Source organism: Pseudophryne corroboree, assembly GCF_028390025.1.
Source record: "Pseudophryne corroboree isolate aPseCor3 chromosome 3 unlocalized genomic scaffold, aPseCor3.hap2 SUPER_3_unloc_90, whole genome shotgun sequence".
In the NCBI taxonomy this organism is placed as follows: Eukaryota; Metazoa; Chordata; class Amphibia; order Anura; family Myobatrachidae; genus Pseudophryne; species Pseudophryne corroboree.
In genome coordinates this window covers 361,711-373,713 of record NW_026967586.1, presented here as the reverse complement: position 1 = coordinate 373,713, position 12,003 = coordinate 361,711, and the positions used below count along the sequence as shown (strand labels likewise).

Sequence of the window (12,003 nt, the reverse complement as noted above, 5' to 3'; positions counted from 1 at the left end):
GTGTAATGTTGAGAATAAAAAGTCATAATGTGACAAAGAAAGTTTAAATAATTAAGCATTATTAATCTACAAAAGAGACAGGAAAGGCAGAATTTGAATCATGGCATGGTCCAATCGTTGGTTCAATAGTGGTAGAATTACACCTAAGCCTCTGCTTTGTCTCTCTTCTATATCATTTTTTTTGTTATTCTTTTTGGAATCCAGCAAAGATATGTTATCCAGCAAAGATATATTATCCAGAGACTGATTCAAAACTACAAAATGATTTGACGATTCAAATGTGTCACACAAATTATTTAAACAGTTACAAGAATATCAAAAGCTGCAAGAACCTTGGAAAGATATTTAACCAACACGAAAACGCACAGTCCAGCACAGGACAATCACTAAAGAGAGTGAAGACGGTGTTATGGTGAGAAGTTGCTTATGTTTTGGTTCCATTACAGATCGCATAGGATGGTCCTTGGCAAGTACCGCTGACTCTGATACAGCCGTTGCAAAGGCTGCAGAAGAAGGACACCTAGATCCATGAGCTTGCAATGAAATGAAAAGGTCAGAGACCAGAGCTTAAAGGAACCTAACACTAAAAACAATTGTATAGAGATACAATACAGAGACTGTTACTACTGTTACTACCACAGAGTTGTATTTGAATGAACCCTTCAATCAAGATAGAGATGATTATGATCATTGATAATAGACTATGTGCTTATAAGCTAATATCCTACAGAACTTTTAATATTTTTGAAAGTATACGGGAGCGACGTTATTTATAACAGCATTAAGACTTAATTTATTTATTTTTCTTTGAAGAGAGAGCGAGCAAACGTGTGGTGTAGGTATGAGTACTCATCCATTATTGTGGATGGGAATTATTTCAATAAGACCCTTCCTTCCTCTTTTCTTTTCTAAGCAGGAAATCCAGAGGGATTTATGACTGGTGTAACGAACACACACTTTGAAAAACGTGGTTGTGAGTATTATACTCCACTTGAAGACAGATGTATAGATTAATGCATGGATAATTTAAATAATTTAGGATATTATTCTGAGGAGTATCCAGTCCAGCAATACCATTAATTGTTGGAAAGATTTTAAGTACTGCAGCTATATAAATTGTATTGCTAATCATTATTTAAGACTATTATAAGTGTTAGATATGTATACATAGACACTAGCAGGCCAAAGTTCTCTATGCAAGTTACATTTGATGTGATTACCAAAACTTTATAGAGTCGTGATAATAGTGAAACACGGTACATGTGTATAGATACAATAGTATCTCAAGAAAGAACCACTGGTGATAATATCAGCTACACATATCGGGTGTATTTCAGTTAGTGGAAATAAAATAGGTCAATACAGAAAAAAAAAAAAAAAAAAAATTATCTTATATAGATAGAAAAGGTTGATTTAAGGGAATGTGAAAGGATTGTTACAATATACTAACCTAAGGTTTCTAGATGTGCTAGATATAAGGAGTAGGTATATAAATAGTAATGGTTACATAGGATGTTCATTAAAGTTTATGATTTAATAAATGTATTTTACCAGTAGTAGATTCAAAGGTTAAAAGAAGATATCATACATAATGGGGAATGGTAGTTGCCACCATGTCTGTAGGATATGATATATATAATTGGTTACCTATTAATTCTAAAAATGTTTGTTATTTAAGAAGATTGATTTAGCAATGTTATACACAAACATATATTAACTTGAGAAAAGTTTTCTTGCAGGATGAACTATTCCTAAAAAGAGTAATTGACTCAGTAATCAGGAAACATGTTCCTGCCACCAGAGTATCAATAAAACCTCGAAGTGGTAAAGATGGCTAATAAGTTCTCCTATGGCTAATGAAGTCGTATGATTAATCAACTGGAAGTTGACGTTTTATTTCAATTAAATTATTGATAACATGATTGAACTTTATGATAGGATATTCCAGAACTGTGGACATTTGTGATGATTCCAGGACATTGGACATGAACTATTACGATACCATATTGTTCTACATTTTTTAATACCACAAATTGGAGGATATTGTTGATGTCCGGATACAGCACTTTGAGCTCAATGCTGTGCTTATTTGACCAAAGACATTACGGATCCTGATACGTGTAATGCCAAGTATATAAAGGAGGCCCATGATAAAAAAAAGAACTTTAACCAAGGCATCATGATATGGACTGGAAAAGATAAATGTTTAAATCCTAGTATTCAATTTTCAGGATTAGGAAAATGTTTTTTAAATATATTGTATGTGATTGTATGTGATGATGTATTCTGTGATGAGGTTTATTCTTTGGTAACCCCGATGTGATTATAGACATTCATTTGATGTTCACCGCATACAGGTGCGGCCTATGTTGTATTTAGAAAGCTACTGTTAAATGCAGAATAGCAATATTACATGAAAAGATTATTAGCGAACTATACGTTCCCAGAAATTCTCCTGAGATGACAGGGCACATGGATAATGTCCCTGATCAAAGGGTGGAGCTGTCGAATACTGTGACTGAGGCAACCTGCTGAAGGCCTAACAGTTATGTGTGTGCACTACGGGATAGTACGTATATTATGTATACATTTAATAAGCAAAGGGTTCTCATATTCACTAGTATAATATGAAAGCATAACAGAATCCATTTTGATTCTAGCTAGATGATATAGCAAATTCATCTTGAACTTTATACACACCCTGAGAGAAAAACAACTTTGTTGGCAGAGTATTAATTCCACATACGCACTTTCTAAAAGCTCACAGAGTACAGATGTAATTCCTAATATGGACACAGTTGACGATCACGAGTATCATTTTAGTATTCTTGATAATTGTCCCAATATTGCATAACTATATTGCCTAACATTGTATTCCAGAAGAATGAAATCATATGGGAGGGATACAAAATGGGCGTTACTTTGTATTATATAAAACTCATTGTTGATATGTGTATGTGGTTGTTAAATGATTTGACACAGGACGAGAGGATGTACCTCTCCCCTGTATACGGGCGTGGCCCTTTGAATAAATAATAATTGATTTTTATAAATCCATTTTCAATTCATTAATTTTACCTACCAACCCAAACAGCAACAAGATGGTTAATTTAGTTAACCAAGAGAATTCAACAGGACACAACACACAACACCTGTAATGTTCCATTTATGGAAATACAGTAACGGTGGGGTCTGCGCCACCCGTATTACGGTAACGGCAGGGTCTGCTCCACCCGTAGTACGGCAAAGGCGTGGTCTGCGCCACCTGTATTACGGTAACGGCGGGGTCTGTGTCACCTGTATTACGGTAACGGCGGGCTCTGCGCCACCTGTATTACGGTAACGGCGGGGCCTGCGCCACCTGTATTACGGTAAAGCTGGGGTCTGCGCCACCTGTATTACGGTAACGCCGGGGTCTTTAACTCCGGGGTCTGCTCCGCTTGTATTACGGTAACGCCGGGGTCTGCACCACCTGTATTACGGTAACGCCGGGGTCTGCACCACCTGTATTACGGTAACGCCGGGGTCTTTAACTCCGGGGTCTAAGCCGCTTTTATTACGGTAACGCCGGGGTCTGCACCACCTGTATTACGGTAACGGCAGGGTCTGCGCCACTGTAATACGGTAACGGCGGGGTCTGCGCCACCTGTATTACGGTAACGTCTGGGTCTGCGTCACCTGTATTAAGGTAACGGCGGGGTCTGCGCCGCCTGTATTACGGTAACGGCGGGGTCTGCGCCACTGTATTACGGTAACGGCGGGGTCTGCGCCACCTATATTACGGCAACGGCAGGGGCTGCGCCACCTTTATTACGGTAACGGCAGGGGCTGCGCCACCTTTATTACGGTAAAGCCGGGGTCTGCACCACCTTTATTACGGTAACGCCGGGGTCTGCACCACCTGTATTACGGTAACGGCAGGGGCTGCGCCACCTTTATTACGGTAAAGCCGGGGTCTGCACCACCTGTATTACGGTAACGGCAGGGGCTGCGCCACCTTTATTACGGTAACGGCAGGGTCTGCGCCACCTTTATTACGGTAACGCCGGGGTCTGCACCACCTGTATTACGGTAACGGCGGGGTCTGCGCCACCTGTATTACGGTAACGGCGGGGTCTGCGCCACCTGTATTACGGTAACGGCGGGGTCTGCTCCACCTGTATTACGGTAATAGGACGCTAGAGTGTCAGTCACCTGTACAGGGATAGTGCAGCACCAGAGGCTGCTCCAGCTGCACTATAACAAGGCACCAGAGGCTGCTCCCCCTGTAGTACAGAACCTGACACCAGAGCTGCTCAGCCTATAGAATAATAATAATAATATCATTACCTGCTGCCAGACACAGCAATGGCTGCTCTCTGCTCCTGCTGCCTTGTGGGAATGATAGAAGGAAGGCGGAGCTCAGACCAGGGGAAAATGGCCGCCGCTCCTGACGTCACTACTCGGCCTGGGAACCTATTGCTGCAGCCGGACTGGTCTACAAGAAAATGGCCGCCGGCCTCCTGCACTGAGGACATCTATGGTTCAAATATTACTGGGGCGGAGGTGCGGGCGTGGTGTAGAGGGGAAGGGCCAATAACCAGAAAGCAGCCTTTGCCAATCATGACCTACTTCCGGACTGTGCGTTCCACCTTACTTCCGGACTGTGCGTTCCACATACAGGAAGTGAGTTTTCATCGACAGCCGCTGCCTCCCAGTGTCCGTGGAGATCAGGTAATGGCGCCTTACTATACAGGGGGAGCAGCCTGTGGTGTCCTGTTATTATTATTATACGGGAGAGTAGCCTGTGGTGATCTGTTATTATTATACAGGAGGAGCAGCCTGTGGTGACCTGTTGTTATTATTATTATTATACAGGAGGAGCAGCCTTTGGTGTCCTGTTATTATTACTATACAGGAGGAGCAGCCTGTGGTGTCCTGTTATTATTATTATTATTATACAGGAGGAGCAGCCTGTGGTGTCCTGTTATTATTATTATACAGGGGAGCGGCATGTGGTGTCCTGTTATTATACAGGGGGAGCGACTTGTAGTGTCCTATTATATTTTTTCTGGGGGAGCAGCCTATTGTGTAATTTTATTATTAATATAAAGGGAGAGCAGAATGGGGTGTGCTGTTGTTATTAGTGTTATACAGGGGGAGCAGGTTTTTGTGTACGGTTATTATTATACAGGGACAGCAGCTTGTGGTGTCCTGGTATTATTATTATACATTGGGAGTGATGGTGATTTCCTACAATACAGGAGGAATGGTCTGTGGTGTTCTGCTTTTAAATACATCTGTTATTTTTATACTGGGGTGCAGCCTTTAGTGTCGTTATTATTATTACTACAGGTTGAGTATCCCATATCCAAATATTCTGAAATACAGACTTTTTTGAGAGAGAGTGAGATAGTGAAACCTTTGCTTTTTGATGGCTCAATGTACACAAACTTTGTTCAATGCACAAAGTTCTAAAAAAATATTAGCAAAAATTACCTTCCGGCTGTGTGTATAAGGTGTATATGTAACATAAATGCATTCTGTGCTTAGACTTGGGTCCCATCACCATGATATCTCATTATAGTATGCAATTATTCCAAAATACGGAATAATCCAATATCCAAAATACCTCTGGTCCCAAGCATTTTGGATAAGGGATACTGTGGGGATTGGAAATATTGCTCAAAATATAGGATGTATTAAAGCAGAGACCGTAATATCCCTGGCATGTGTAACAGATGATAATTGGAGCAGTATGAAGCAAATGTATATCAGACTCCTGGGAGTTGTAATAATAATACAGGAACATGACTGGGGAGGTGAGGGGATCTGGGAGTATCACAGTGACATCACTTATATCTATAGTAATAATACAGGGACATGACTGGGGAGGTGAGGGAATCTGGGAGCATCATAGTGACCACTTCTCTCTATAGTAATAATACAGAGACATGACTGGGGAGGTGAGGGGATCTGGGAGCGTCACATTTACATTACTTATATCTATAGTAATAATACAGGAATATGACTGGGTAGGTGATGGGATCTGGGACCATCACAGTGATGTCACTTATATCTATAGTTGTAGTACAGGTACATGACTGGGGAGGTGAAGGGATCTGGGAGTGTCACTATGACATCACTTATATCTATAGTTATAATACAGAGATATCACTGGGGAGGTGAGGGGATCTGTGAGCATCACAGTGACATAACTTATATCTCTAGTAATAATACAGGGACGTGACTGGGGAAGTGAGGGGATCTGGGAGTATTTGCAGCGATATTGATGTCTCCCCATTTTGCAGGGTTACACAGTTTTGAAGAAGATATCTGGTGAGTGTGAGACACCCAGCAGCCATCCTCTTGTGTCAGGCGGACTAAGCAGGACCCACAGCCCCATCACAGTGCCTCCACCTCACTCACTAATACATGAGAGACACAGTGACCAGAAGATCCTGGAACTCACCAACAAGATCATTCAGCTGCTGAAAGGAGAGGTGACTGCTGGGAATGGAACATTATACAGTAACACCAGGGGATGTGTCTGGGTGATGACTGGAGAGATGAATGCTGGGAATGGGGCATTATACAGTAACACCGGGGGACGTGTCTGGGTGATGACTGGAGAGGTGACTGCTGGGAATGGGACATTATACAGTAACACCAGGGGATGTGTCTGGGTGATGACTGGAGAGGTGACTGCTGGGAAGGGGGCATTATACAGTAACACCAGGGGACGTGTCTGGGTGATGACTGGAGAGGTGACTGCTGGGAATGGGGCATTATACAGTAACACCAGGGGATGTGTCTGGGTGATGACTGGAGAGATGACTGCTGGGAATGGGGCATTATACAGTAACACCAGGGGACGTGTCTGGGTGATGACTGGAGAGGTGACTGCTGGGAATGGGACATTATACAGTAACACCGGGGGACGTGTCTCGGTGATGACTGGAGAGGTGACTGCTGGGAATGGGACATTATACAGTAACACCAGGGGACGTGTCTGGGTGATGACTGGATAGGTGACTGCTGGGAATGGGGTATTATACAGTAACACCAGGGGATGTGTCTGGGTGATGACTGGAGAGGTGACTGCTGGGAATGGGGCATTATACAGTAACACCAGGGAATGTGTCTGGGTGATGACTGGAGAGGTGACTGCTGGGAATGGGGCATTATACAGTAACACCAGGGGATGTGTCTGGGTGATGACTGGAGAGGTGACTGCTGGGAATGGGGCATTATACAGTAACACCAGGGGATGTGTCTGGGTGATGACTGGAGAGGTGACTGCTGGGAATGGGGCATTATACAGTAACACCAGGGGATGTGTCTGGGTGATGACTGGAGAGGTGACTGCTGGGAATGGGGCATTATACAGTAACACCAGGGGACGTGTCTGGGTGGTGACTGGAGAGGTGACTGCTGGAAATGGGACATTATACAGTAACACCGGGGGACGTGTTTGGGTGATGACTGGAGAGGTGACTGCTGGGAATGGGACATTATACAGTAACACCGGGGGGGGGGGGGGTGTCTGGGTGATGACTGTATCATTGTGTGTGTCAGGTTCATATAAGGTGTCAGGATGTCACTGTCTATGTCTCCATGCAGGAGGGGGAATATATAGAGGAACACAGGGGTCTGTACAAGGACATGATGATGGAGAATCACCGGCCCCTCACATCACTGGGTAAGAGGAGACTGTCATGTATTGTACAGGGGAGAGCAGGTATGGGGCCCCCTATATACACACATCACCTGATAATCACATATATACACTGTACTCAGTCACTGTGTGTCTCCTATAGATGGGCCCAGTAACAGAGATACCCCAGAGAGATGTCCCCGTCCCCTGTATTACCAGGATTGTACAGAGGAGAATCACAGGATCCCACAGGAGGATCAGGTAGGCGGTATTTAGGGTCTCATCCAATATACCAAAGTGACCATCACTATATGATCTGTAGAGGAGCTGTGTGTCTTATGCACTGATATTATATTGTTTCACCTCAGTTTAACCTGACTGTATGCAAATGTCATTATAGGTTTTGTTTTTTTATTTGTAGGTAGAACGTCTGTCTAATATTAAAACAGAAGATACAGAGGGAGAAGAAGAGACGTATGTGACTGATATAAAGGCAGAAGATATAGAGGGAGAAGAAGAGATGTATGTGATTGATATGAAGGCAGAAGATATAGAGGGAGAAGAAGAGATGTATGTGACTGATATAAAGGCAGAAGATATAGAGGGAGAAGAAGAGACATATGTGACTGATATAAAGGCAGAAGATACATTGGGAGAAGAAGAGACGTATGTGACTGATATAAAGGCAGAAAATATAGAGGGAGAAGAAGAGACGTATGTGACTGATATTAAAACAGAAGATATAGAGGGAGAAGAAGAGACGTATGTGACTGCTATAAAGGCAGAAGATATAGAGGGAGAAGAAGAGACGTATGTGACTGATATGAAGGCAGAAGATATTGAGGGAGAAGAAGAGACGTATGTGACTGATATAAAGGCAGAAGATATAGAGGGAGAAGAAGAGACGTATGTGACTGATATAAAGGCAGAAGATACAGAGGGAGAAGAAGAGACGTATGTGAGAGGTGATCAGCAGTGTAAGGAGGAGGAAATCCCTACAGATATCAACACAGGTGAGTAATAAACACTTATTACAGAAGTCACATATTCTCCTTCCTCAGTCACTACAGCAATCTCTTATCCTACACCCTCCTCTGTCAGTACAGACTAATGTGGAATATGTATTTCTGCTGCTGGGTACACTGGGCTCCACAAGGAATGACATTGGGATGTAGAGTAGGCGCTTGATCCGATGCACCAACAGGCTCAAAGCGTTGACCTTCTTCCCAGAATGCATAGCGCCGCCTCTTCTATAACCCCACCTTTGTGCACAGAAGCTCAGTTTTGTAGTTGGTGCCATGCAGTAAGCAGGCATACAACACGGGGGCTGTAGCCCTAGGAAATAGATTTTTAAAGAAATTCACGCCTCACAAGAAGATGCTGGCTCGCTACCCCCTCGCTGCGGAGCTAAGTAAAAATTGGGAATCACACCCGCCAGTGGATTTGCAGGTGGCGCAGCTGGTGGTATCCTCAGCTCTGCCCGTAACTATTGTCACGTCCCTGAGAGAGCCGACGGATAAGCGTGTGGAGTGTTGTTTAAAGGCAATTTACACTCTAAGAGGTGCTGCACATAGGCCCACAATTGCCGCGACATGGGCTGCAGAAGCTGTGGACGCGTGGGCTCAGGAGCTGGAGGCGGAGTTGCCGTCCAACGCTTCTGATCATGCTAGACAATGCTTGTCGTATATTGTCACAGCGTGTCATTACATTAAGGAAGCGGCTTCGTATACAGGTATTCTGGCGGCCAAGGTTTCTACTACGTCCATACTGGCTCGCCGGATTCTATGGTTGCAGTCCTTGTCTGTGGATCTGTCTTCTAAGAAAACCCTGGAGGTACTCCTGTTTATGGGAGACATTCTTTTTGGAGAAGACCTCAATAAGATAGTGGCTGACTTAGCTTCTGCTAAAACAACGTGTTTACCTAGTACTGCCCCTTCGGTGCCGAAGGCTAAGAGTACTCCCTTTTGTCCTTCAGGGTAAGCAAAGGGTCAGGCGTACTCGAAACAGGTACGCACTGCCAAACCAAATAAGCCCAAACAGGCCTGGGCTACCCATTAGCCTGCTTCCAAAACTAGAAAGCCTGCCGCATGGGGGATCCCAGGGTGGGGGGGGGGGGGGGGGGCGAATTCTAGGGTATACCCAGGAATGGTTGAAGACCATTTCCGATGCATGGGTACGGGAAGTCGTCACTTGAGGTTACACCGTATCCTTCAAAAATCACCCCCCTCATAGATTTTGCCTGACAGACATCCCTTCGGATCAGGTAAAGGCAAAAACTCTTCATTCGGTGGTACAGTCCCTACTGGACACAAGAGTGGTAGTACAGGTACCTCTGGCTCAGAGAGGCAAGGGGTACTATTCACCGCTGTTCCTAGTCCCGAAACCGAATGGGTCTTCCCGGCCCATTCTCAACCTCAAGTCCTTGAACAAATTTGTGAAGGTCTCCAAGTTTCGTATGGAAACTCTTCGCTCTATTGTTCTGGCATTGGAACCTGGGGATTGTATGGTCTCCCTGGACATACAGGATGCTTACCTGCATATTCCCATTGCAATGTCGCATCAGCAATACCTGAGGTTTGCGGTTGGCAACCTCCATTACCAATTTTGGGCGTTACCCTTTGGTTTGACCACGGCTCCGCAAGTCTTCACCAAGGTTATGGTGGTCATGACGGCTGTGCTCCGCCGTCAAGGGGTCAGGATCCTACCGTACCTGGACGACTTGTTGATACTGGCAAATTCCCCAGAAACTCTCCTACGCCATCTGGATCTGACTATCCAGTTTCTGCAAGCCCACGGGTGGCTCATCAACTGGAAGAAATCTTCCCTGGCCCCTGCTTGGAGCATGGTGCACCTGTGGGCAGAGGCGGATTGGCCATAGGGCTTGCAAGGAAGACTCCCGGTAGGCCGACGCACCTGTGGGGCCTGTTTTGTTTGAGGACATGCGGTCCTATTTATAGGCATAACGAATAAAATACAGAATAATTAGCATATATGAAAATGACTTTGCCACTTAGCCTGTGATTGCAGATGATCTAGTGTATGCTCTGTCTGCCTGCTTGGCTGACATATAAGATTGAGTGAATAGTGATTGGGATACGGTTGGTGTAATAAGCAAGAAAATATATCTACCTAAAGAATTATATAGTTTCCTAAATTCTGAAGGTGTACCATATAATGTGCTCATAATATGTAATTTTATTTATTTTTAACTTCCCCCTTGATGCTGGACATGCCCACTATCTGGAAAGTCTTGGGGGGAGGGAGCTGCTGCCATGGCCCATGGCTAGACCTTACACCTCTGGTGCTGCCCATGTGGGGCCACTAGTACATATTTCTCTGACGTCCTAATGGATGCTGGGAACTCCGTAAGGACTATGGGGAATAGCGGCTCCGCGGGAGACTGGGCACAAATAAGAAAGCTTTAGGACTACCTGGTGTGCACTGGCTCCTCCCCTATGACCCTCCTCCAGACCTCAGTTAGATCTTTGTGCCCGGCCGAACTGGATGCACACTAGGAGGCTCTACTGAGCCTGCTAGAAAGAAAGTTTTAAATAGGTTTTTTTATTTTCAGTGAGACCTGCTGGCAACAGGCTCACTGCAGCGAGGGACCAAGGGGAGAAGAAGCGAACCTACCTGCTTGCAGCTAGCTTGGGCTTCTTAGGCTACTGGACACCATTAGCTCCAGAGGGATCGAACGCAGGGCCCGACCTCGATGTCCGTTCCCGGAGCCGCGCCGCCGTCCCCCTTACAGAGCCAGAAGCAAGAAGTGGTCAAGAAAATCGCCGGCAGAAGACTGTCACTTCAACAAGGTAGCGCACAGCACTGCAGCTGTGCGCCATTGCTCCTCATGCACACCTCACACTCCGGTCACTGATGGGTGCAGGGCGCTGGGGGGGGGGGGGCGCCCTGAGCAGCAATAAGACACCTTGGCTGGCAAATATACACCATATATAGTCCAAAGGGCTATATAGGTGTAAATTAACCCCTGCCAGATGTCCAGAAAAAGCGGGAAAAAGTCAGCCGAAAAAGGGGCGGAGCTATCTCCCTCAGCACACCGGAGCCATTTTCCCTCACAGCTCTGCTGGAAGGATCGCTCCCTGGCTCTCCCCTGCAGTCCTGCACTACAGAAAGGGTAAAAAAGAGAGGGGGGGCACTCAATTTAGGCGCAGTGTATGATATAAAAGCAGCTATAAGGGAAAACACTCTGTATAGTGATATCCCAGTATATATAGCGCTCTGGTGTGTGCTGGCATACTCTCCCTCTGTCTCTCCAAAGGGCTTTGTGGGGTCCTGTCCTCTGTCAGAGCATTCCCTGTGTGTGTGCTGTGTGTCGGTACGGCTGTGTCGACATGTATGATGAGGAGGCT

General features: G+C 45.0%; 1 protein-coding gene across 2 annotated transcripts in view; it reads left to right on the top strand.

The window, feature by feature from the left end:
• LOC134984904 (oocyte zinc finger protein XlCOF6-like) overlaps positions 1-12,003 on the top strand; it is a 76,868-nt gene that overhangs the window by 24,726 nt on the left and 40,139 nt on the right. The window contains exons 2-5 of one of the 2 annotated variants that reach the window (XM_063950375.1): positions 6,291-6,482; positions 7,603-7,681; positions 7,800-7,897; positions 8,058-8,649. In XM_063950375.1, the coding sequence (XP_063806445.1) occupies positions 7,645-7,681; positions 7,800-7,897; positions 8,058-8,649 (727 nt within the window). In that variant the 5' untranslated portion in view covers positions 6,291-6,482; positions 7,603-7,644. Of the gene's footprint in view, positions 1-4,899; positions 6,483-7,602; positions 7,682-7,799; positions 7,898-8,057; positions 8,650-12,003 lie in introns of those variants that run through there. The other variant, XM_063950376.1, reaches the window with a different exon arrangement.